Consider the following 22,004-nt stretch of genomic DNA (forward strand, 5'->3'; position numbering starts at 1 on the left):
GTCGATTGGTAAGTACTAGATGGTAAGTAGTCGAGTGGTAAGTACTAGATGGTAAGTAGTCGAGTGGTAAGTACTAGATGGTAAGTAGTCGAGTGGTAAGTACTAGATGGTAAGTAGTCGAGTGGTAAGTACTAGATGGTAAGTAGTCGAGTGGTAAGTACTAGATGGTAAGTAGTCGAGTGGTAAGTACTAGATGGTAAGTAGTCGAGTGGTAAGTACTAGATGGTAAGTAGTCGAGTGGTAAGTACTAGATGGTAAGTAGTCGAGTGGTAAGTACTAGATGGTAAGTAGTCGAGTGGTAAGTACTAGATGGTAAGTAGTCGAGTGGTAAGTACTAGATGGTAAGTAGTCGAGTGGTAAGTACTAGATGGTAAGTAGTCGAGTGGTAAGTACTAGATGGTAAGTAGTCGAGTGGTAAGTACTAGATGGTAAGTAGTCGAGTGGTAAGTACTAGATGGTAAGTAGTCGAGTGGTAAGTACTAGATGGTAAGTAGTCGAGTGGTAAGTACTAGATGGTAAGTAGTCGAGTGGTAAGTACTAGATGGTAAGTAGTCGAGTGGTAAGTACTAGATGGTAAGTAGTCGAGTGGTAAGTACTAGATGGTAAGTAGTCGAGTGGTAAGTACTAGATGGTAAGTAGTCGAGTGGTAAGTACTAGATGGTAAGTAGTCGAGTGGTAAGTACTAGATGGTAAGTAGTCGAGTGGTAAGTACTAGATGGTAAGTAGTCGAGTGGTAAGTACTAGATGGTAAGTAGTCGAGTGGTAAGTACTAGATGGTAAGTAGTCGAGTGGTAAGTACTAGATGGTAAGTAGTCGAGTGGTAAGTACTAGATGGTAAGTAGTCGAGTGGTAAGTACTAGATGGTAAGTAGTCGAGTGGTAAGTACTAGATGGTAAGTAGTCGAGTGGTAAGTACTAGATGGTAAGTAGTCGAGTGGTAAGTACTAGATGGTAAGTAGTCGAGTGGTAAGTACTAGATGGTAAGTAGTCGAGTGGTAAGTACTAGATGGTAATTAGTCGAGTGGTAAGTACTAGATGGTAAGTAGTCGAGTGGTAAGTACTAGATGGTAAGTAGTCGAGTGGTAAGTACTAGATGGTAAGTAGTCGAGTGGTAAGTACTAGATGGTAAGTAGTCGAGTGGTAAGTACTAGATGGTAATTAGTCGAGTGGTAAGTACTAGATGGTAATTAGTCGAGTGGTAAGTACTAGATGGTAATTAGTCGAGTGGTAAGTACTAGATGGTAAGTAGTCGAGTGGTAAGTACTAGATGGTAAGTAGTCGAGTGGTAAGTACTAGATGGTAAGTAGTCGAGTGGTAAGTACTAGATGGTAAGTAGTCGAGTGGTAAGTACTAGATGGTAAGTAGTCGAGTGGTAAGTACTAGATGGTAAGTAGTCGAGTGGTAAGTACTAGATGGTAATTAGTCGAGTGGTAAGTACTAGATGGTAAGTAGTCGAGTGGTAAGTACTAGATGGTAAGTAGTCGAGTGGTAAGTACTAGATGGTAAGTAGTCGAGTGGTAAGTACTAGATGGTAAGTAGTCGAGTGGTAAGTACTAGATGGTAAGTAGTCGAGTGGTAAGTACTAGATGGTAAGTAGTCGAGTGGTAAGTACTAGATGGTAAGTAGTCGAGTGGTAAGTACTAGATGGTAAGTAGTCGAGTGGTAAGTACTAGATGGTAAGTAGTCGAGTGGTAAGTACTAGATGGTAAGTAGTCGAGTGGTAAGTACTAGATGGTACGTAGTCGAGTGGTAAGTACTAGATGGTAAGTAGTCGAGTGGTAAGTACTAGATGGTAATTAGTCGAGTGGTAAGTACTAGATGGTAATTAGTCGAGTGGTAAGTACTAGATGGTAATTAGTCGAGTGGTAAGTACTAGATGGTAAGTAGTCGAGTGGTAAGTACTAGATGGTAAGTAGTCGAGTGGAAAGTACTAGATGGTAATTAGTCGAGTGGAAAGTACTAGATGGTAAGTAGTCGAGTGGAAAGTACTAGATGGTAAGTAGTCGAGTGGTAAGTACTAGATGGTAAGTAGTCGAGTGGTAAGTACTAGATGGTAAGTAGTCGAGTGGTAAGTACTAGATGGTAAGTAGTCGAGTGGTAAGTACTAGATGGTAAGTAGTCGAGTGGTAAGTACTAGATGGTAAGTAGTCGAGTGGTAAGTACTAGATGGTAAGTAGTCGAGTGGTAAGTACTAGATGGTAAGTAGTCGAGTGGTAAGTACTAGATGGTAAGTACTCGAGTGGTAAGTACTAGATGGTAAGTAGTCGAGTGGTAAGTACTAGATGGTAAGTAGTCGAGTGGTAAGTACTAGATGGTAAGTAGTCGAGTGGTAAGTACTAGATGGTAAGTACTCGAGTGGTAAGTACTAGATGGTAAGTACTCGAGTGGTAAGTACTAGATGGTAAGTAGTCGAGTGGTAAGTACTAGATGGTAAGTAGTCGAGTGGTAAGTACTAGATGGTAAGTAGTCGAGTGGTAAGTACTAGATGGTAAGTAGTCGAGTGGTAAGTACTAGATGGTAAGTACTCGAGTGGTAAGTACTAGATGGTAAGTAGTCGAGTGGTAAGTACTAGATGGTAAGTAGTCGAGTGGTAAGTACTAGATGGTAAGTAGTCGAGTGGTAAGTACTAGATGGTAAGTAGTCGAGTGGTAAGTACTAGATGGTAAGTACTCGAGTGGTAAGTACTAGATGGTAAGTAGTCGAGTGGTAAGTACTAGATGGTAAGTAGTCGAGTGGTAAGTACTAGATGGTAAGTAGTCGAGTGGTAAGTACTAGATGGTAAGTAGTCGAGTGGTAAGTACTAGATGGTAAGTAGTCGAGTGGTAAGTACTAGATGGTAAGTAGTCGAGTGGTAAGTACTAGATGGTTACAATCTGAAAAAGTATACAAAGTTTATACTGTTTATTCATCTTTCTTCAAAAAATGTAGATTGTTGACGACAAATCACAATTTGCTGTTGTTTTCGCTTTAAACAACTAGGTATTGGTGTCGATTCATTCTGTTTCAGTGTATTTATCCGTTTTTCATCATCTTTATTGTTAAGCGCTTTGGAACAATCTGTTAAAAGCGATATATAAATTTGACATTACATTTATGTCATTGCTACTGTATCTTATTTTTAATGAAATGTTGAAAGGAATTTAATTGATCCTCAAAATGATGGCCACGGCTTCAGTTTAATTTATTTTGTTAATATTTATTTAATATTGTTAAATAACGTTATATATTTTTCAGCAGAGTTTGCTATGATGGTGAAACACTTGTTGGTACTGCTTTTGGCCGTCCATCAATCAACTAGTATTCAAAAATTTCCCGATAGCTTTTACTCATCAGATTCCGACCAGAACCTGTTTTCGTGGTTAGAATATTCCGAAGATGAATCTTACAGCATCGGTACGGCAGAACCGTCTTCTGATGTTTCGTCTGATCCCCAGCAGCAGGTTCGCAATGTCCACTTGCAAGACGTTCCCGATAGTCTGCCTGGACTAGATGCAAACCGGACCTATATGGATTTGTACCTATGCGGTCAGTTTATGGACCTGGATGACGACGGGTCAGACTTCTCTGTCATCACGTTTGATTATGCTGGATATGAAATAAAGTTCGATCCTTGCGAACCAGTAGATGAGACATCAAGACCATTCAATTTTATTTACACGTCCGGTGATGCTTCGGCGTCTTCTGATTTAAAAGCAAGTCGAGCTTTACCAACAATGTGGCGTCGGTACTCTCAATCGAATGACGGACAGGTACCAACCAATATTCATTTCTTCTCACGTAAACTTCCAACCAAGGCAACAATTAAGAAATTAGTTAACTTTGTGAGTCATGGCAGTCGCGCTTCTATAACATTCTTTCTTGCTTATCTTGTTGAACAAGATGGAGACGTACACAACTTGTTTACACACATTCAACCACTTCTTGACAACGGTATCATAGTAATGAAAGTGTGCGGACGTTGTAGTTACTTTTCGAACATGCCCAAAAAGAGTAGTTACAGAATGATATCAAAGTATGGAATGGGAAGGCCAAAGATGTACGTCAGAGACGGCTGTCCACTTATCCAACCCTTCCAGGTTCCTGGAGAAATCTACAACGGCCTTAACTGCGACACTTTCCAGGGTTCGTTACAAAAATGCGCCAGCGACTTCATCACACACAAGTGCCGGTTGTCTGCTTTTGGTGTATCTTTATCTGACGTCACTGGAATGAGTGGAAAACTGAGTCAAGTTGTGTACAACGTCACCAAAACATGTCTGAGGTCAACTGGTTGTTGGAAAAAAGAATCGACGAAAAGTATGAAAATATTTGATGAGCTGATACCAGTTGTTTGTTCATTTACAAGGAAGCAAGCAGACTATGAAATTGAGCGGTGTGTCACAGATGCATCTCATTTGACCTTTGACCTAAACATCCCGGTTTCTTCAACACCAACGACGCATTTTGCATCAGTAAGCATCACTGTCCTATGTATCATGGCAATAATCTTCGCATCATAAATGTGTTTTTGAATTAAAGGTTGCATCAATAACATGACTTTCGTTTTCTCAACTAGTGCCTATCAAGTAAGAAGTAAATCTGGACGCGTACGCTCATGTTTCTGTTAGTCACCAATTATTCAGTATTATAACCCATAGTCTTAAACATAATGGGCATAAAACAATTCTAGTCAGACTTGATCAAGGTCAGGACTGAACCAAGAGCTTTTGAATGGACAGGCATGCATGCCAGTAATCAAGCTTTGGTGCCACAAGCTAGCTACATGAACACAAAGTGTGTTGCAATAAAATAACAGTATTCGTTATACTTACAACTTGTTTTAATAAGTATTAAATTTAGCCAACTGCTGTTACAAAAAAAAACGTTATTAAATAATATACAGCACTAAAGTTTTGTTTAATTTTTTCAAATTGTTTGATGTACGTACTTAGAATAGCTTCCATACAGCAAGCTAAAATGTTTCATGTAAAATTCTGCCTTTTATTAATTTTGTAGAATAAATAAGGTCAAATCCACTGATAAATTCTTCATTTTGATAAATGTAAAAACAAATTTAAATCATTGCAATTAGAATCAACTAAATAGTACCTACAGGTATTCATTCTCCTGGTATAAAGGTACACAATTGTGGATCCACGATTTTGAAATAGGGGGGAGGGGGGAGGGGGGGGCTAAAAGTAGTGAAATGAAGTGCGTGCTGAACCTAATTTGATGTCCTATCTTTTGCATTACAATTTGTGAAATTTAGAGGGCGCCCCCCCGCACGCTTGATTCCTCCCATGCTACACGAATGTCCCTTTAAGATCCTCAGTAGTATTCAAGTAAAATTAACCATTTTTTCCGGTCATTAATGGAAACAATATGGCGTCCATGTATTATGTTTGGTCATCAATCTCTATAGAAACAATATGGCGTCCATGTATTATGTTTGGTCATCAATCTCTATAGAAACAATATGGCGTCCAGGTATCATTGCAAGACCTAATGTCCTTGGTTCTTCTTTGCTATTTTCATCTGAAATTTAAAAATAAAATAAGATAATGAAGAATATACGAAAAATAGTTACTTAAAAAAAAAACAAATAAAACCATGACAACATGACTCTGAAAATTTAACTAAAGCTCCGTCTACACTGTCAAACTTTATGTGACAAGAAAATGTGATTTGCCCATATATGGACAAGATGATGTCATATCACTACCATAATATTTAAGCATATCACCATATTTGGGCATATCACACTTTTTTTGTTTGATAGCTTAACATAAAGTAAATAAATAACAATGATACTCACCATACACACCAACATACTCTTCACAAGTTCCTAAAATCACATTGCGATCTTTATCCGTACACAAAAATATACCAATCAATGTCCGGCCATCACTTATTATTATTTTCATTGGTCGATTCAACCATGTTTCTAATTGTTTACGTAGTACTGATCCACCTGGCGGTACCTCCTGTCCCTTCTCTACAATCTGAAAAAGTGATAATATATTAATATTTATTTTAGGCCTAGCTAGTAGGGCCTAGCTTGCCTGATACCATACCCTACCTAAGCCTTGCTGGGCTCTTGTCTTGTCTATAACAATGCCTAGCCTACACTACATTCTTTTGTGATGTGGAAATACTTTTTGACTAGAGAAAAAGGGTGAATTAAAAATATAGCATAAACATGCATACCTCATCTGGGTGCAAATCTTGCATTATATCTTACTTTTATTAACGTTTAGTTCGAAATCTTTTTGAGTGAGGCCTCACTCAGCTATTTGCTAGAGCTCTGGAATCGTGCAGCTGAAATAAAAAAAAAGGGAAAACCCCACCGACAGGCTGTGTCACTAATGTTCTAAAGGAAACGTAAGAATGTATACTTATTCTCAACATTATTATGTTGAAAAACGTATTAATATATTTCATATTTATTCAATTTATAATATATTTAACGCGCGTATATTTAATCATTACTTTTCATATGCATTATCATTGTGTTTTTTTAACCAATTTTATAATTCTTAACTAAGAGTTCAAAGGTTACCGTTGTCAAGACACAACATCAACAAAGTACGTCGTGTTATCAAGAGATTTGCAAGAGTTTATTGGTAAAATATGCGGCCAAGGTATTATACTCCTAACGAAGTACTTGCTCACAGTACTTTACAAGATATATGGATTTCATTTTTGGGAAAGGTTTATAACTTAACCCCACTGTGTGAAAAATACACAGGTAAATAGACAGAACTTCTGAACCCTTTTATTTTACGCCTAGCCTACGTACTAGGCATCTTAGTGCTTCTATTTAGCTAGGCTAGGCCTAGGCGAAGCGGCCTAGGCTACATAAAATATTTAATTACTAGGCCGCTAGGCACGTATAGCCTAATTAGCTAGTTATGTAGGCTTGGGTGGGTTACCTTCTTTTAGTTTAATTTAGTTATTAAAATATAAATATATACTGTATTTTGCTTTTACAGGTGATGTTCTTTTAAAGCCGATTGTCGCAGAAGCTGGAAAAGATATATCTCATTGGTTTGACAAGAAAACAAAAGATGTAAGAGGGGCTTCACAATCAAAGTTGTCATCAAAGAAATTGTCATCAATATTAGGCTGCCGTTGACAGCAAACAAATTACATCATCTGCGTTACAATCATAATAACATCACATTACATCAATCAACATCATAACAATTATAATTACAAGCAATACATCATCATCCATAATATTAAAGATCTATTGTCCCTTTGACTAATTTTGTTTAAATAAAAAATAAAAGATTTTAAAAAAGTGGGTCATTTTGAAGTATCAAAAATTAGTCGGAAAAAAAAACCATTTAACTGAAATACAGACGTTTTTTGTTAAAAAAATAAACTTTGACTGGAAGTTTTTGATCAAAACATATCTCATAATGCAACACGCTTGTTTGGCAACTCTGTATGCATAATCATAAAACTTCCTAGCGATCTGTGTGAAAATACCTTCTCAACCGTGACAAGTTGTAAACAATCCTAATTAGCATCATGCATAATGCATACTCGTGATTTGAAATCTTTGTTTACTTTCGCTTGCAACGATTTTCCAGACGAAAAGTAATCAAATTAATTTACCTGTTAATTATGTAAACTTGTTGTTTTAGACTTAAAATGAATAACTTTAATATACTTTGATATGGCCAATTTAAATTTAGAACATTTTAACTTTCATTTTTTGTGTTTCAAGGGAAGGGACAATACATCTTTAAGTTTAAACTTTTTTTTTTATAATACTTTTTCTTTTTTAGATACGTTCCCATGTAGATCCAATAACAGCCTGTACATTTCCATATGCACCCCACGGTCGTTTCGTCCACATCCCTCCACCTTGTCCTCGAACAGACTGGGCAAATGACTTTGGACGACCCTGGTGGAAAGATGACTCGTACTGCATCGGTATACTGTCGGCTAAAACTAGATTAATTAAGATTATTAATACGCTTACCTCTCAGGAGAATGTTATTCAGGTAAAAGTAAAGATAATGTAATTTGTTATATAATGTGAACTCTCTTGCCATTTAAAACATCTGTAGCAATATGTTATAATCAAGAGTTCCGAAAGAAAACAATTAATATTTTGACATTTTTTTTATATATTTCAAGCATTTCTTCAGATTGTTTTGAAAATGTCTTCTTATTGTAAGCCTATGTTACTATGATGGAAAACAGCAGTCAGTTCTTCCAAAATCAGAAATTTTAACATCTAAATTTTTTAACGAGTTAATGTCATTTTGAAAACTGGATATGGTTGTCCTGTAGCCTATGGTTGTCCTGTAGCCCAAGAGTGTCAAGTCCAAGGGTGTCATAAAACCCTGTAGTGTCCTAAGACTAAGTGTACAACAAAAAGAAAGAATTAATCATTAAGTAACACTACTTTAACAGGTCTGTTCTGAAGAAACGATGAAAGAGATTGAGAGTCGGTACTTGACATGGAATGAGCATGCAGACAGCTACACATGGAAATACAATGGAGTGAACCTTGACATGAACAAGACGCTGGATGAGAATGATATCAAAGATGAAGACGAAGAATTTTACAAGCTAAGCATGACGGACGATGAATTTCTGCCAGCAATCCATCTATACTTCAATGACGATTTAACAGAAGCATAAAAAAAAACAAAATGCGACAAAAAATATAAATTTGTAATAATGTTTGTTGATTAAATGTAAAAAGTATGACTTTAAAAGAAATTAGGATCGTTTGTTTATTAAGAATTAGAAATTTCATATTTCAAAATGTTGACCATGTACTGTATATAAGTGTTTTACACAAGCTTAAGCTCTGTCAACACAATCAAACCAGTTTGACGCCAAATATGCCCAAATATGGTAGTGATATGACATCATCATGTTGTCGCATAAAGTTTGATAGTGTAGACAGATTTACAGGATAAATTTAGTTTTAAAAACTTCTTATATTTTAATAGTACTTATGAACACTGTGAAATGTCACTCTCGGCACCCAAAGGTCTCCCAAAAATGTCACTCTCGGCACCCAAAGGTCTCCCCAAAAATGTCACTCTCGGCACCCAAAGGTCTCCCCTCGCGTTAACACCCAAAGGTCAAAGGTCTCATCATATTAGATCAAGGTTGTAATCCTGCATAGTCGACAACAAAGAACATTTTGATACAAATTCAATATACTCTTGAAAAATTTAATGTACATTTCTATTTTCTTTTATATTTTAAAAATATAATTGAAAACAAATAGATTTATACACTTGGCAAATTGCCAAATTTAAATACAAAACTGTTACAATAATGTTTACATTAAGAATCATGAAATTCTTATTAGTGACAACATCCAGGAGTGAATGCAGACATTACCTATTCTTGCCTGGTAGACATTAATGATTAGGGTGGTGCCAGAATACCCTACCACCAGTTTTGTTTTGGGTTTCCCTTATTTACAATACAAACAAGTCGACTTCCTAGTAGCCCTTTTAAGGGGGAGGGGGAGTTATATCGCGCACGCTCTGTGCATTGAGATATCAGTACCAACATGTTTTAAGATTGCTTGCCCCTTCTTTAGCTAATGTACCAAATGTCACTAAAAGCAGTCACTTTATATTTCGTGAAATAGATTTCAGGAAATATAGAGTAACAGCAGAATTTAAAATTCAATTGTCAATAAGAATAATATGTACCAGTCACTATTGTTCAATGCTTGTACACCCCAACTAGTAGCATTCTATATAATGTCCACCTTTTAACTTTGAAATTAACTTCTGATCGCTACGCAACATTTTTTTTTGATTGGTATAAAAATAATAATATTCATTTCTATAGTTAAAATTATTGGGTAAATTTCCAGGATTACTTTGAAGTCATTATTTTTGTCGACACACTTAGATGGGATCACTTGATTTGAAATATATTTTGCGGGTTATGTTATTTCAACATGGCCACTTGTACACCTGCCATCCTGTATGTGATCAGTATGTGTGCCATGTCATGCATTGCTTAACTGAGTTCTTGTTCTTCCAGAACCTAAATCGGATTTGGTTTGAATTCTTCCCGCTTCTTTTATCATTTGAAAACCAAACAGTAATTTTCACCTTCCCCTTCCCCGTCCTCTAAAACCGCCCCTAAAATTTCCCCTACCTCTATCATTTCGCCACTGGCCCCCACCTCTAGAGCCTCCTCTTCCTCCTCGATTACCACCCCGATATCCACCACCCCTAGAAAACCCCCTACCCATCCCTGGACCTCTATCCCTATCACCATCAAACCCTCGCTTCGTCCCTCGTGGTCCGTCTTGATCCTGAGGGAATCTCCTATCCATAAACCTCTGATCGTGCATCAGTTCTTGTTCGTCGACCCCTGACCTTGGCCCTCCCAGACGATCGTCATCTCTAGGTCGTCTTTGTCGCAAATCTTCATCGTCAGGGTTCATTCGGTTATGCATAAAATTCCTGCGATCATCATTATCAAAACTATCGTGCCTCAAGTCCATATCTCGAGGGCCATCATGTCTACGATCATTAGACTGATCAAGGTCCCTGAAGGGTGGTGGTCTTGCCCCCCTCAGATCTTCATCCTGTGCTGGAGGTTTAAAATCTCTCCCGTCAAAATCCCTTGCACCTGAAAAGCGCAAATCTTCATCATGAAATTGTTTGTCTAATCCACCAGGGAATAAAGGTCTTATATCACGTTCATGAGATGGGCGATGAGGGTCATCCCTGGGTGGGCCGTCCCAAGGTGGCCCACCACGACCTCTTGATGGAAAATCATGTGGAGGGCCTTCAATTGATGACCCATCACGATGAAGCAAATCTCTAGGTGGTCTATCTCTAAACTGCCCTTCTCTTGGTGGGCCTTCTCTGAACGATTCTTCCCGATGCATTGCATCTCGACCATCAAGTCTGGCTTCAACCGAAGAACCTCCTACATGCCTCATATCCACATCAGAAAAACGATGTCGCATGTCCACGTCACCCCCAGTTGGTCCAGCATCATGTGCAGGAAGGGCATCAAATAGAGGTGGTATATGGCCTTCTTTAGATCCTTCATTTGATGGTACAGAGCCTGGATGTGTCCCAAGAAGACCAGTCTTAGGTGGGCCTCCTTGTGGCTTGTGAATGGATTTGGTTTTTGATAAAGGGCTTAACATAGGAGCATTTTGACCACTTTGTTTACCTGAAAATAGTAAAACAATATTTTAAAATTATTTTTTTATTTCAATTCACATTCATCGACAATAACAAAACAAAGCACTTAAACCTAGTTAAAACATTTTTTTACTTGGATAAGTGTTATGAAATACAATGAGGGTTCTGCTATATTTTTAAAATGTCAAATTTTTTATGCAAAATCTGTATACCCACTTTTCAACAAACACAAAACATATTCAGGAATTTCTGAAAGCGTAAATGTTTCAGTTTCAGTTTAACAGCAAGCGTCTCTGTTATTACTTACCAGACTGAGCTTCCTTCTCTTGGACCTCTTTTGGCGCAATTCCCGGTGCTTTCTGTGCTTCCCATTTCTTCTGAAAGTCCATTGGGATGGGCTTTGCATATGGCACTTTGCGTTGAGGGGTTGGTTTCAGTTGGGCTAGCTCCTCGGCGGAGGAGTCAAGTCCTGGAATGGCAGCGGCAGCATTGTCTATCAGAGTAAATGTAAAAGAATCTTTCATTCATACTTGTTTTTTTTTTTTAATTACATTTTATTTTTAGAGGGTGACACAAAACAGTGTATGCTGACAATCAAGGGGCCCTCTTGATGAGTGACAGTGGCTGTGTGTATACTAGTACACCGGGGTAACCCCCTACTCGTCTTGAAAGATGTACTAGGTTCTTTAAAGTGCACACGAGCCAGTTATTTATGACAGTTTGGAGACGAGTCTCGTGGAGAGGCTAGATAGCCACATAAGGCTAGTGGCTAATTAAGCGGCCTCCCCCTTAACAAATCTTTCTTTTTTTTAAATCACTTTATATTTATTTATTCGTATTTTAATCAATTTCTCAAGATGTATGCAAGAATTGTACACTCTCTGCTGGCAAAATCAGGTGATCAGTTGTTATAGTATAATATGTCATCAGGTGATCAGTTGTTATAGTATAATATGTCATCAGGTGATCAGTTGTTATAGTATAATATGTCATCAGGTGATCAGTTGTTATAGTATAATATGTCATCAGGTGATCAGTTGTTATAGTATAATATGTCATCAGGTGATCAGTTGTTATAGTATAATATGTCATCAGGTGATCAGTTGTTATAGTATAATATGTCATCAGGTGATCAGTTGTTATAGTATAATATGTCATCAGGTGATCAGTTGTTATAGTATAATATGTCATCAGGTGATCAGTTGTTATAGTATAATATGTCATCAGGTGATCAGTTGTTATAGTATAATATGTCATCAGGTGATCAGTTGTTTTAGTATAATATGTCATATTACTGTGTTTTTGGTGGTTCTTTTAACAGTATAAGTACAGATGTTTAAGAAGGATTCATAGTAGAGAGGTCATAGGTCATAGGTCATAGTAGAGAGAATGCATCATACACATGAGTGGAGTTGTAGCTTGGTGGTTAAGATGCTTGGCTACTACTCCAAGGGTCCTGGGTTCAAGTCCCGTCACATGTCAGGATTTGTTCTAAGGACAAAATTACAACTTCACCCCCAAAGACTTGTAATAAGACTTGAGCATCTTGTGTATGTATGTGAACCTCTCTCTGCTGATCCCTAATGATCAGCAATTGCTGGATGGATCAACCTCATTAAATATCGTCAAACAAAGACAACAAACAATCTTTCTCTTACCTTCCTCCTGGTTGTCCTTTACTTGTTCTAAACCCATGCCTGGAATAATTGGTAACGATGTTGTCTCATCATCGTACTCACTATCATCAAACATTCCTTGAGGTAAAGTGTTTAAGTTATACTTATCACGCATTTTATCACCCGGTCTATTACGTGTCCAGAATTTACTGCAAAAAAATATAGTTTAAATTTTATCATTTTGCAATAGAAAATACAGGTGGAGCCCGTACACTGGTGATGTGTAGATATTCTTTTATATTACATGAAAGTCGGTTATAACGATGGGACTCTGTTTTGATAATACTTTTAAAAATTGCTGGGTTATGGTTGGATGTTTTATGAATGTATGTATATTTTTGGTATGGTTTTTGATGTATTGAGTAGTGTATTTTGTTTGTTGTTAGTGTTGTATAGTTGATGGAAATGTGTGTGTCCAAATATATCATGTTAGTAGTATTAAAAGTAAAGTTGAGTGGAATATTGTGTGGGTAGATGTTGGATATGGATTTAATAAGGTCAAGAGAATTAATTTTAGGGTTGCTGATAATTAATTTTTTCAATCTTCTATCAACTAAAAGTCGTAGTTAGTCATGCCTCGGGTCACATTCTATGGTCACCGTACAGGTAGGCTACTACATCAGTACTTCTATGAATGGATGACTAGTCGGTGACAATAACGCTAGTTGGTCATACTCAGTACCGTTTTGATTTTACGTTCATTCGGGAAACCACCTCACAACTGTATACAATACAACATACAGCTGGACGCCTACCTACAAAATAATCATAGTTCATATACAGAATATAAACTGAACTTACGTGGAATGATCGTTGGAACCAGAACAGAGTATATGACCAAGAGGATGCCAAGCTAGACTCCAGACAATGCTATCATGAGCCTGTTCAATACCACCAATCTCCTTCTCATGCCTTTATAAAATAGTTTTAAAAATCATTTATGAATTTTTTTTAAAATAATATTGATAGTACATTTAGAGTCTCAGAAAACCAGACAATTCATTTTAGATGATTTCAGCTGTCTACACTATCAAATTAGTTTGACAAAAAAAGTGTGATGTGCCCAAATATAGTAGTAACATCATTATGTTTTTGTAACATAAAGGTTGATAATGTAGACAGAGCTTTAGGCTATACAAGTGTTTGGTGGGAATATTCTGGTTTTCTATAAGTGTCCAGGCTGTATCAATGTGGCATTACAAGTTTAAAAGACAATTTGACCGAGGACCTTATTTTTACAACGTATTAGGGATGTATATATGATTTTAGAATATGATTAAGGATGTTGCCGCATCCACTCGCCGTACAGCCGTCGTAGAAACAATTAAAAAAATCAACATTTATTTATTACTAGAAATTTTCGTGATTACCAGACTTTTGCGATGCACCTGTGATGTCACAGCAATTTACGCCGACGGCTGTACAGTGAGCGCGTGCGGCGATATCTTTAATCTCGCGGTGGTTCTGAAATCATATGTACATCCCTAATACGTGGTTAAAATACAGTCCTCGGTCAAGTTGTCCTTAAAAGCTAATTATTCATTCATATATAATAATAATAATTTCACTATAAGAAAGGTCTTGCGAATATTCAGGGAAAAGTGGTAGAAAGCAATCAGTTTACAAACTCCAGCAGCGAGCTAAGTTTAAGTTTATTCATTCATAATAATGTCATTGTTCATACTGACCCAACTTGCCAATACAGCAACGACCCATCGGATCCACCACTTGCAAAAATATCTTCAAAGTGCGGATGCCAAGCTACACCTGCAATAAAAGAATGTTTTTAATAATTTCCGAGTTAACTACAAATATCTAAGAATGATAACACCTTCAGGGAAAAATTTTTATCAAACTTTATTTGAAAAAAAAAATGTGATGTGCCCATATTGATATCACTACTGTATTTGGGCATCACACTTTTTTGTCATACTAGGTTGATAGTGTAAACATAGCTTTAAGCAAAAATATTGATATATATAGATTTTGTTCGCTAAGCATGTTTTATAAATCTGGTTCTAAAAAGTTTAAATTCTTCATATTTATGACATCATGATGTTTTCAATCGTGAATGACTTAACATGACAACTATTCTGTGTTCCTGTTCCTGTCTGTCCCTTTCAGTTCAGTTTTTATACTAAATTCAGAAAATCAAATTATTTTTCCAGCCATTTTCAAAAAGCACTAACAGAATGGCAACCAAAAACTAAGGCAAAACCAATGAGCTTTAGATAGGCAAGGCAGATTGGCTAGAGGGTGAACTCTCCTATGGTTCACATCCTGTTGGAATCATTTCCCTGTCAGAAATCCACCCTCTAGCTAATCTATATAAGCTTACAAGTGGCTTCCTTCTTGTGACCTCTACAGATGCTCAACTCTTTCATAGCCCGAAGGTCAAACACTTTCACCAGATGATCCCTAGAAGCCGTCAACAACCAGTTGCCATTCTTGTTCCACCTGGCTGACATGACGGTGCTCTTGTGAGCATGAATGGTAGCTAAGCTAAGCCCACTCTTGGCGTCCCACAGCTTCACAGGCTGCTGGCTGTCTTTGCTTCCAGACACTATGATGCTCTTTTGTGGATGCCAGTCGAGACATTTCACATCAGCGCCATGTCCTAATTAAGACAAGAGTCCATGTATTATATGAAATTTTTCTTTTTAAAGATGTATTGTCCTCCAAAATTATGAAAAATCTATAGATCTATAAAACCAGACTTTCAATAGGCCATTTTGCAGTTTTAATCAAGTTATTCACAAAACAAAAAAAAAAACAATGATTCCGCTTATAAAAAAACAAAATAACAGTTAAATTTAACCAAAAAACCTTTTGTTCGACAAACAAAAATTTCAGTTTTTTTCAGGTAAATAGTTTTTTGCCAATCCAATTTTTGTTCAAAGTGGATAATTATTATCTGACATTAAAATGCCATAGTCAACAACAATTGTTGTTATTATTTTCTCATGGGACAATATATCTCTAATCCTTTTACATTACACTTTCTAGCCATGAATCAGTTTCAAGGAGGCAATCAAATGATATATAGTATAAATAATTCCACTTGCATAATTTATTGTTGCCTCATTATAAATAAATTACGTACATGCAGAGAGTACACATGGACAAACTAGCCTACCTCTCAAAATCCTTTCTTCGTGGCATCGAAAAAAATCAAAAACCCTAACAGATCCATCATCCGAGCAAGTAGCAAACTTGGCATCTGTTGGCGAAAACCTTAATAAAACATAAATAAAAATTGAATACAAATGTTTACTTTTTTCTATCTCCCTCATTTACCATTATTGTTATAATTTTATAAGAAAGGAAAATAAATTTGAATTGAAATATTATTAATTCAATAATTCTATTGGCTTGAAGTTATTACTTGAGAATCACTCAACACCTTCTTCCTCAAACCATCTCTTCTCAAACCACCATAGACATTCTTCCTTTCTTCAGACTGTGTCAATCACTTAACACCTTCTTGCTCAAACCATCTCTTCTCAAACCACCATAAACATCCTTCCCTTCTTCAGACTGTCAAAGTCTCCATTTATTCTCAGGAACTGTCAATTGAAACTTACGTAATTTCTCTGATTGCTTGGTCGACATGCGCTTGAAACATGCGCACATTGTTCATGTTTGACTGCCAGTATTTCACGTAGCCCATGTGATCTCCGCTCATTAACCATAAATTGTTGTGACTCCACACCATTGACCGTACGGGGTAGTCGTGTGCCTAGGTACACAAAATAACCAATTTATGATGATGGTGTGTTTAGATTAAAAATAAAAACTAAAATTAAGGAAAAAAGGTGATCATTGAATTTTTTTAACTGATTTTTGGGTGTTTTTTTTTGTTTTTTGCCTTTTATAGAAAAAACAATTACGTACCTGTAAAATTGTCTCAAAGTTGAACGTCATACCATTCCAAAGAGTGAACTCTCCACTAGATGCACCGGTGACAAGTCGACGACCCTCAGGTGTCCACTGCAAAACAACCAAGTAAAACATTACTACTAGGTATCCCAATGAAAAAATTCAGATTAATTTTTTTACATTTTCTTTCAGTTAACCATAAAGAACTTAATGTAATTAGCATTTTGCGATTTAAATGATTGAAATCCGATTACCCGTTCTAAAGTTATGGTTATTTAAAGTGGTAAAAAAATATACGATTTTTTGCCTAAAAATGGTGTTTTTTGCAGTTGAAATTGGAAGCATTTTTAAAAGGTTATAACTTTTACAATAATTAGTTAAAAGTTTTGAATTTTGTTAAACCTATAGATATCACAGAGTTGTACAACTCTATTTTTTTTGGAGCCTCAACGAAACCTATTTTTTAAATTATTGGTCCGCAAAGTGGTAGGAAAGCATTTAACGCCCATTTTTGCTGGAATTCCCTAAAAAATGAAAAAACTGCAATTTTTCAATGATCTGTAACTTTTGAACTACTGTACTAATTCATTTAATTTTTTTTGTACTTGTTAGAATGTAGTGTATATTTCATTAATAAATATATTTTAGATGTGTATATGAAAAAAAAAAATTTTTTTAATGGTGAAATTTAAAATTATAAAAAGAAAAAATGAAAAAGTATGTTAAAAACGGTGTGTACTGTTTCCTTTCTTTTACACTAATTTTCGGTAAGTATAATTATTAGAATATTTTAATATACTTTATATTTATAATTTCAATCATAAATACTATTATATATAACTTTTGAATACGTAAAACAAGATTTTAGGCCCATATGATTATGACACCAAATCTAAGTAAGATATGCTCTTTTAAGGCAAACGCACAATATGGGTCAAAATAAACTCATTTAAAATAATCAATGTTAATTAAAACAATTAATTGTTTACCTGAATAGTATATATAACATTATAAAAATTGTTTTCTTTTCGTATTATTACGTTATTAAATTGAAATACGGAGCTAAAGTTTAGGCCAAGTCACGGCTTACTCGCGATCAGTAGTCGCTCCGTTAAAGTATTTCGGTCGCAGTTAATGACTTTCGGCCGCCGTATACAGAGTCAAATGTAACGTTGGTAAATTAGCTTAATAAATTTCCTCGGTACATTTTAACCTAACGCATTTGCATTGTATACTTGCATAATAAATCTTCCGCACATTACATCAATTTTAAGTTGTTAAATTAATGTGTAAAACCAGATATTCTACGACGGAAAAGGACATGTCAATCTCCGACATCGCTGCTGTCACACATCTCGCGTCGAGCCGGTCGAACTCGAGCGAGGAAAACTAAACAACGTGTTCAAAATATGGAACGTACCATTCGCTGATAGGGTGCATTAATGTATTTAACGGAAAACGCCACAACAAACACGCGCGTATTTTAGAGTACAATATTTTACTCACTACAATATTCACCGGATTATAATGGTTGGATCTTTAAAATTTTGAACGGGATTTACGCCTCATGCACCATTTTAAAATGTAGTTCGCTCAATTACCATGCACAATACGTTTGTAAACTATGTTTTATCGATTTCAATGTAGATTTAGCTATAATTTAATACCAAAATCCATAATATTTTTCCATAAACGGTGAATCAAAATTGGATTTTTGTCACAAAATTGACTTTTCGTTACGAAAAACCTATTTATAGAAGACGATTTTCGTATCAAATTAAAGCTTATTTAAAGCCTGATAACATACAACAAAAATTAATCCGCTAGCTCCAATGGTAATCGTGCGATCGTGTTTTGAAAACTGATGGGGATTTTCCGATGAGGTTTTCAACGCGCGGAAATCGGCTCGACGGGATTTTAGAACCGTTTTAAAATCGAATTTTCTCGGCAACTAATTCATTAATTTTAATTATAAACACACTTATACAAAGATTAAAACAAGTACTTTCAAACAATATAAATTTTGTAAGTATTAATTAAGATTGAATACGATTTATTTAACATCAAAGTCATACTACTTTTTCGAATTTCGTCAATATTTCAAAAGTGATACCCCTCTGTGCGCTTTCATTGGGATACCTATTACTACATTCTCTCAATGAAAATTTCTTTAGGTTTTATGGAATAGTCTAAATCTCTAAACTACAGGAGTTTAATAGTTAAATATTTTCTTGTTCTTCTGAAACTTTTAGGAATAAACTTTGAAACTAAATTATTGTAATATTGAATCATCATTATACAACATATACATAAATTGGATTTTTTTTTAAATTAAAGCTCTGTCTACACTATCAAACAAATTTGACAAAAAAGTGTGATGTGCCTAAATATGCTAGTGATATGCTCAAATATGGTAGTGATATGCTCAAATATGGTAGTGATATGCTCAAATATGGTAGTGATATGACATCATCATGTCCATATATGAGCACATCATATTTTTTTGTCGCATAAAGTTTGATAGTGTAGACAGAGCTTAAGGAGTACATTTACTTACCACAACACAGAAAATTGGACATCGGATTTTGTTTGTTGCAGTACGAACAAACTTGGTTGCTACAGCGTTGACTGGATTTTTTATCAATTCACATGGTGACACCAGCTAAAATAATAATTAAAAGATTTTAAAGTATGGCCTCTGCTAATCTCATGAGCATATGATTTTCAAAAGGAGCAATCGTCTGGGCAACATAGCAATCTCACAGGCATTGGCTACTGTACTCTCACAGGCATTGGCTACTGTAATCTCACAGGCATTGGCTACTGTAATCTCACAGGCATTGGCTACTGTAATCACACAGGCATTGGCTACTGTAATCTCATAGGCATTGGCTACTGTAATCTCACAGGCATTGGCTACTGTAATCTCACAGGCATTGGCTACTGTAATCTCACAGGCATTGGCTACTGTAATCTCACAGGCATTGGCTACTGTAATCTCACAGGCATTGGCTACTGTAATCACACAGGCATTGGCTACTGTAATCTCATAGGCATTGGCTACTGTAATCTCACAGGCATTGGCTACTGTAATCTCACAGGCATTGGCTACTGTAATCTCACAGGCTTGGCTACTGTAATCTCACAGGCATTGGCTACTGTAATCTCACAGGCATTGGCTACTTTAATCTCACAGGCATTGGCTACTGTAATTTCACAGGCATTGGCTACTGTAATCTCAGACATTGGCTACTGTAATCTCACAGGCATTGGTTATTGTAATCTCACAGGCATTGGTTATTGTAATCTCACAGGCATTGGTTATTGTAATCTCACAGGCATTGGTTATTGTAATCTCACAGGCATTGGTTATTGTAATCTCACAGGTATTGGTTATTGTAATCTCACAGGCATTGGCTACTGTAATCATGGAGCTTTTATAGCTCCATGCTGTAATCTCATAGGCATTGGCTACTGTAATCTCACAGGCATTGGCTACTGTAATCTCACAGGCTTGGCTACTGTAATCTCACAGGCATTGGCTACTGTAATCTCACAGGCATTGGCTACTGTAATCTCACAGGCATTGGCTACTGTAATCTCACAGGCATTGGCTACTGTAATCTCACAGGCATTGGCTACTTTAATCTCACAGGCATTGGCTACTGTAATCTCACAGGCATTGGCTACTGTAATCTCACCGGCATTGTATACTGTAATCTCACCGGCATTGTATACTGTACTCTCACAGGCATTCACTACTGTATTCATTGGCATTGGCTAATCTCACAGACATTTGCTAATCTCACAGACATTTGCTAATCTCACAGACACATGATATTTTATATCACAGGCATAGGCCAACATAACATGAATAAGGTCTACTTTACTTCATGAGTATAAAGGCCATCTGGTTGTAACGGCCGTACATCACGCTGATCTCTTTGCCAAACACGATTCTGTATATAGAAAAATGGAATGGGATCAATGAATTTAAACATTAAAAATTAAATTTTAAAAGTTACTAAACTACTACAGTACTACTCTATTTTGTAAACATTTTGTATGGGTCGAACCTCTTGTTACGAGAGTGTTCCTCCGTTTTAAAGGAGAGTAACCAATAAATATTATTATATTATTACAGTAAATTTAAGTTATTTTTATAAAATCTAACAAGAAAGACTGTTGAATAGACAACTTAATTGAATCATCAATTGTAGCTGACCATTGCTTAAAAAACTGTTACTGACCTCCACAAGCTTGACCACTGAAGCGTTGTAATCCACGGTTCGTCTGGTCATTGTCTTCCTCATACGCTTTCCATCGAAGTTGGTAGCATTAGTCACCTGGTCTTGGTACTGGTTCTGGCGGTTGTACTGATGATGGTTCTTATAGAATGACGGTTTAATGTTGTACTGGGGTAACCGCGGCTTATGGAAGAAACCGGGTTGACCTACTCCGCCCTCCATTTCTAAAGTTCTAAAAATAAAAATCAAGTGCCTATGCTTCAAAATATGAATAACAACCAGTTCACAAAGAAATGTTATGTCAATGAATTAATTAATCTAGGCCTACTATAGACTAGGGCCTATTGCTATTCTATCTAATCTCGAATAAATTTACATCGGAGGTCATTGAAGGACTAGGCCTAGCCTACACTCGCATCATAGCTCAACACGAATCGCACCACACGCACGCATATATAATTGCAAGAGTCCAGGGACTGAGGGGAATCCGGTACTGAGTGGGGAGTAGGGTACAGTAGAAGGCCTAGCTACTACGGTGTGTGTACCCTTACCGCGAAACGTTTCAGCGACAGCTCAGTCAGCGCCGTGCCGTGTTGTAAAGCGATTGATCGAAACAAACTCATTTCTAAAACAAAACTAAAACTAATCAATGAAAATCAATATTTTCAAAACCTTAATTCTACACTTACTGTAAATATAATCTTAGGGAAGTATGCCTTTGTTTAACTAATAATTACACACATGTATAACAATCTATCAAACTACATGACTCCATTTTTTTTTCAAAGGGCGCCACCATACACAAAGGTCATATAACGTAAGTTCCATCCATTTAAACTGTAGGTACTTGGTGGTTGATCTGGGCATAGGCCTAGGTACTTAAAAAAAACATCTATTTTTATAAATATTTAAAACAAAATTTAAGAACACTTACAATTAAAATAAAATAAAGTTATTTTATTAAACCATTGGTTTCAAAAATACAACATTACAAAAAAAGTGACCTTAATTTTTAGGGTTAAACCATTTTTTGTGGCGGCGGAAAAGAGTCATATTAACCAC

General features: G+C 36.2%; 4 protein-coding genes across 4 annotated transcripts; 2 read left to right on the top strand and 2 right to left on the bottom strand.

Moving 5' to 3' along the window:
• The first annotated feature begins 3,238 nt into the window (after nucleotides 1-3,238).
• Nucleotides 3,239-4,516, top strand: LOC140043332 (uncharacterized). Its single transcript, XM_072087831.1, has one exon. The coding sequence runs from the start codon at nucleotides 3,245-3,247 to the stop codon at nucleotides 4,496-4,498; it is 1,254 nt and encodes a 417-aa protein (XP_071943932.1). The 5' UTR covers nucleotides 3,239-3,244; the 3' UTR covers nucleotides 4,499-4,516.
• A 304-nt stretch (nucleotides 4,517-4,820) lies between these two features.
• LOC140043333 (N-alpha-acetyltransferase 38, NatC auxiliary subunit-like) lies at nucleotides 4,821-6,327 on the bottom strand. The gene is made up of 3 exons (XM_072087832.1): nucleotides 6,186-6,327; nucleotides 5,794-5,980; nucleotides 4,821-5,513 (listed from the first exon to the last, which is right to left on the bottom strand). Exons 1-3 carry the CDS (start codon nucleotides 6,207-6,209, stop codon nucleotides 5,422-5,424), a joined length of 303 nt encoding a protein of 100 aa, XP_071943933.1. The 5' UTR covers nucleotides 6,210-6,327; the 3' UTR covers nucleotides 4,821-5,421.
• A 210-nt stretch (nucleotides 6,328-6,537) lies between these two features.
• On the top strand, nucleotides 6,538-8,831 carry LOC140044461 (cytochrome b5 domain-containing protein 1-like). The gene is made up of 4 exons (XM_072088978.1): nucleotides 6,538-6,726; nucleotides 6,971-7,047; nucleotides 7,775-7,993; nucleotides 8,409-8,831. Exons 1-4 carry the CDS (start codon nucleotides 6,609-6,611, stop codon nucleotides 8,637-8,639), a joined length of 645 nt encoding a protein of 214 aa, XP_071945079.1. The 5' UTR covers nucleotides 6,538-6,608; the 3' UTR covers nucleotides 8,640-8,831.
• Nucleotides 8,832-8,954: 123 nt separating this feature from the next.
• Nucleotides 8,955-21,716, bottom strand: LOC140044460 (pre-mRNA 3' end processing protein WDR33-like). The gene is made up of 13 exons (XM_072088977.1): nucleotides 21,632-21,716; nucleotides 20,946-21,174; nucleotides 20,586-20,654; nucleotides 19,253-19,357; nucleotides 16,711-16,806; nucleotides 16,401-16,555; nucleotides 15,953-16,050; nucleotides 15,155-15,433; nucleotides 14,505-14,583; nucleotides 13,618-13,728; nucleotides 12,799-12,965; nucleotides 11,448-11,633; nucleotides 8,955-11,168 (listed from the first exon to the last, which is right to left on the bottom strand). The coding sequence occupies exons 2-13, from the start codon at nucleotides 21,162-21,164 to the stop codon at nucleotides 10,084-10,086; spliced, it is 2,649 nt and encodes an 882-aa protein (XP_071945078.1). The 5' UTR covers nucleotides 21,165-21,174; nucleotides 21,632-21,716; the 3' UTR covers nucleotides 8,955-10,083.
• Between the last annotated feature and the right edge of the window lie 288 nt (nucleotides 21,717-22,004).

Source organism: Antedon mediterranea, chromosome 3 (genome assembly GCF_964355755.1).
Source record: "Antedon mediterranea chromosome 3, ecAntMedi1.1, whole genome shotgun sequence".
NCBI lineage: Eukaryota > Metazoa > Echinodermata > Crinoidea > Comatulida > Antedonidae > Antedon > Antedon mediterranea.

Excerpts from the sequence above, each read along its gene's own strand:
- LOC140043332 (XM_072087831.1), top strand. The coding sequence starts at position 3,245 with ATGATGGTGAAACACTTGTTGGTACTGCTTTTGGCCGTCCATCAATCA.
- LOC140044460 (XM_072088977.1), bottom strand. The coding sequence starts at position 21,164 with ATGGAGGGCGGAGTAGGTCAACCCGGTTTCTTCCATAAGCCGCGGTTA. Across the intron at positions 16,051-16,400 it reads CAAGCAATCAGAGAAATTAC|GTTTTCGCCAACAGATGCCA; the intron begins GTAAGTTTCAAT and ends TGTTTTATTAAG. Across the intron at positions 14,584-15,154 it reads TCACAAGAAGGAAGCCACTT|GTGTAGCTTGGCATCCGCAC; the intron begins GTAAGCTTATAT and ends CTTTTATTGCAG.
- LOC140044461 (XM_072088978.1), top strand. The coding sequence starts at position 6,609 with ATGCGGCCAAGGTATTATACTCCTAACGAAGTACTTGCTCACAGTACT. Across the intron at positions 6,727-6,970 it reads ACTGTGTGAAAAATACACAG|GTGATGTTCTTTTAAAGCCG; the intron begins GTAAATAGACAG and ends TTGCTTTTACAG. Across the intron at positions 7,048-7,774 it reads TTGACAAGAAAACAAAAGAT|ATACGTTCCCATGTAGATCC; the intron begins GTAAGAGGGGCT and ends TTTCTTTTTTAG.
- LOC140043333 (XM_072087832.1), bottom strand. The coding sequence starts at position 6,209 with ATGCAAGATTTGCACCCAGATGAG. Across the intron at positions 5,981-6,185 it reads AAGATTTGCACCCAGATGAG|ATTGTAGAGAAGGGACAGGA; the intron begins GTATGCATGTTT and ends TCACTTTTTCAG. Across the intron at positions 5,514-5,793 it reads AGAGTATGTTGGTGTGTATG|ATGAAAATAGCAAAGAAGAA; the intron begins GTGAGTATCATT and ends TTTAAATTTCAG.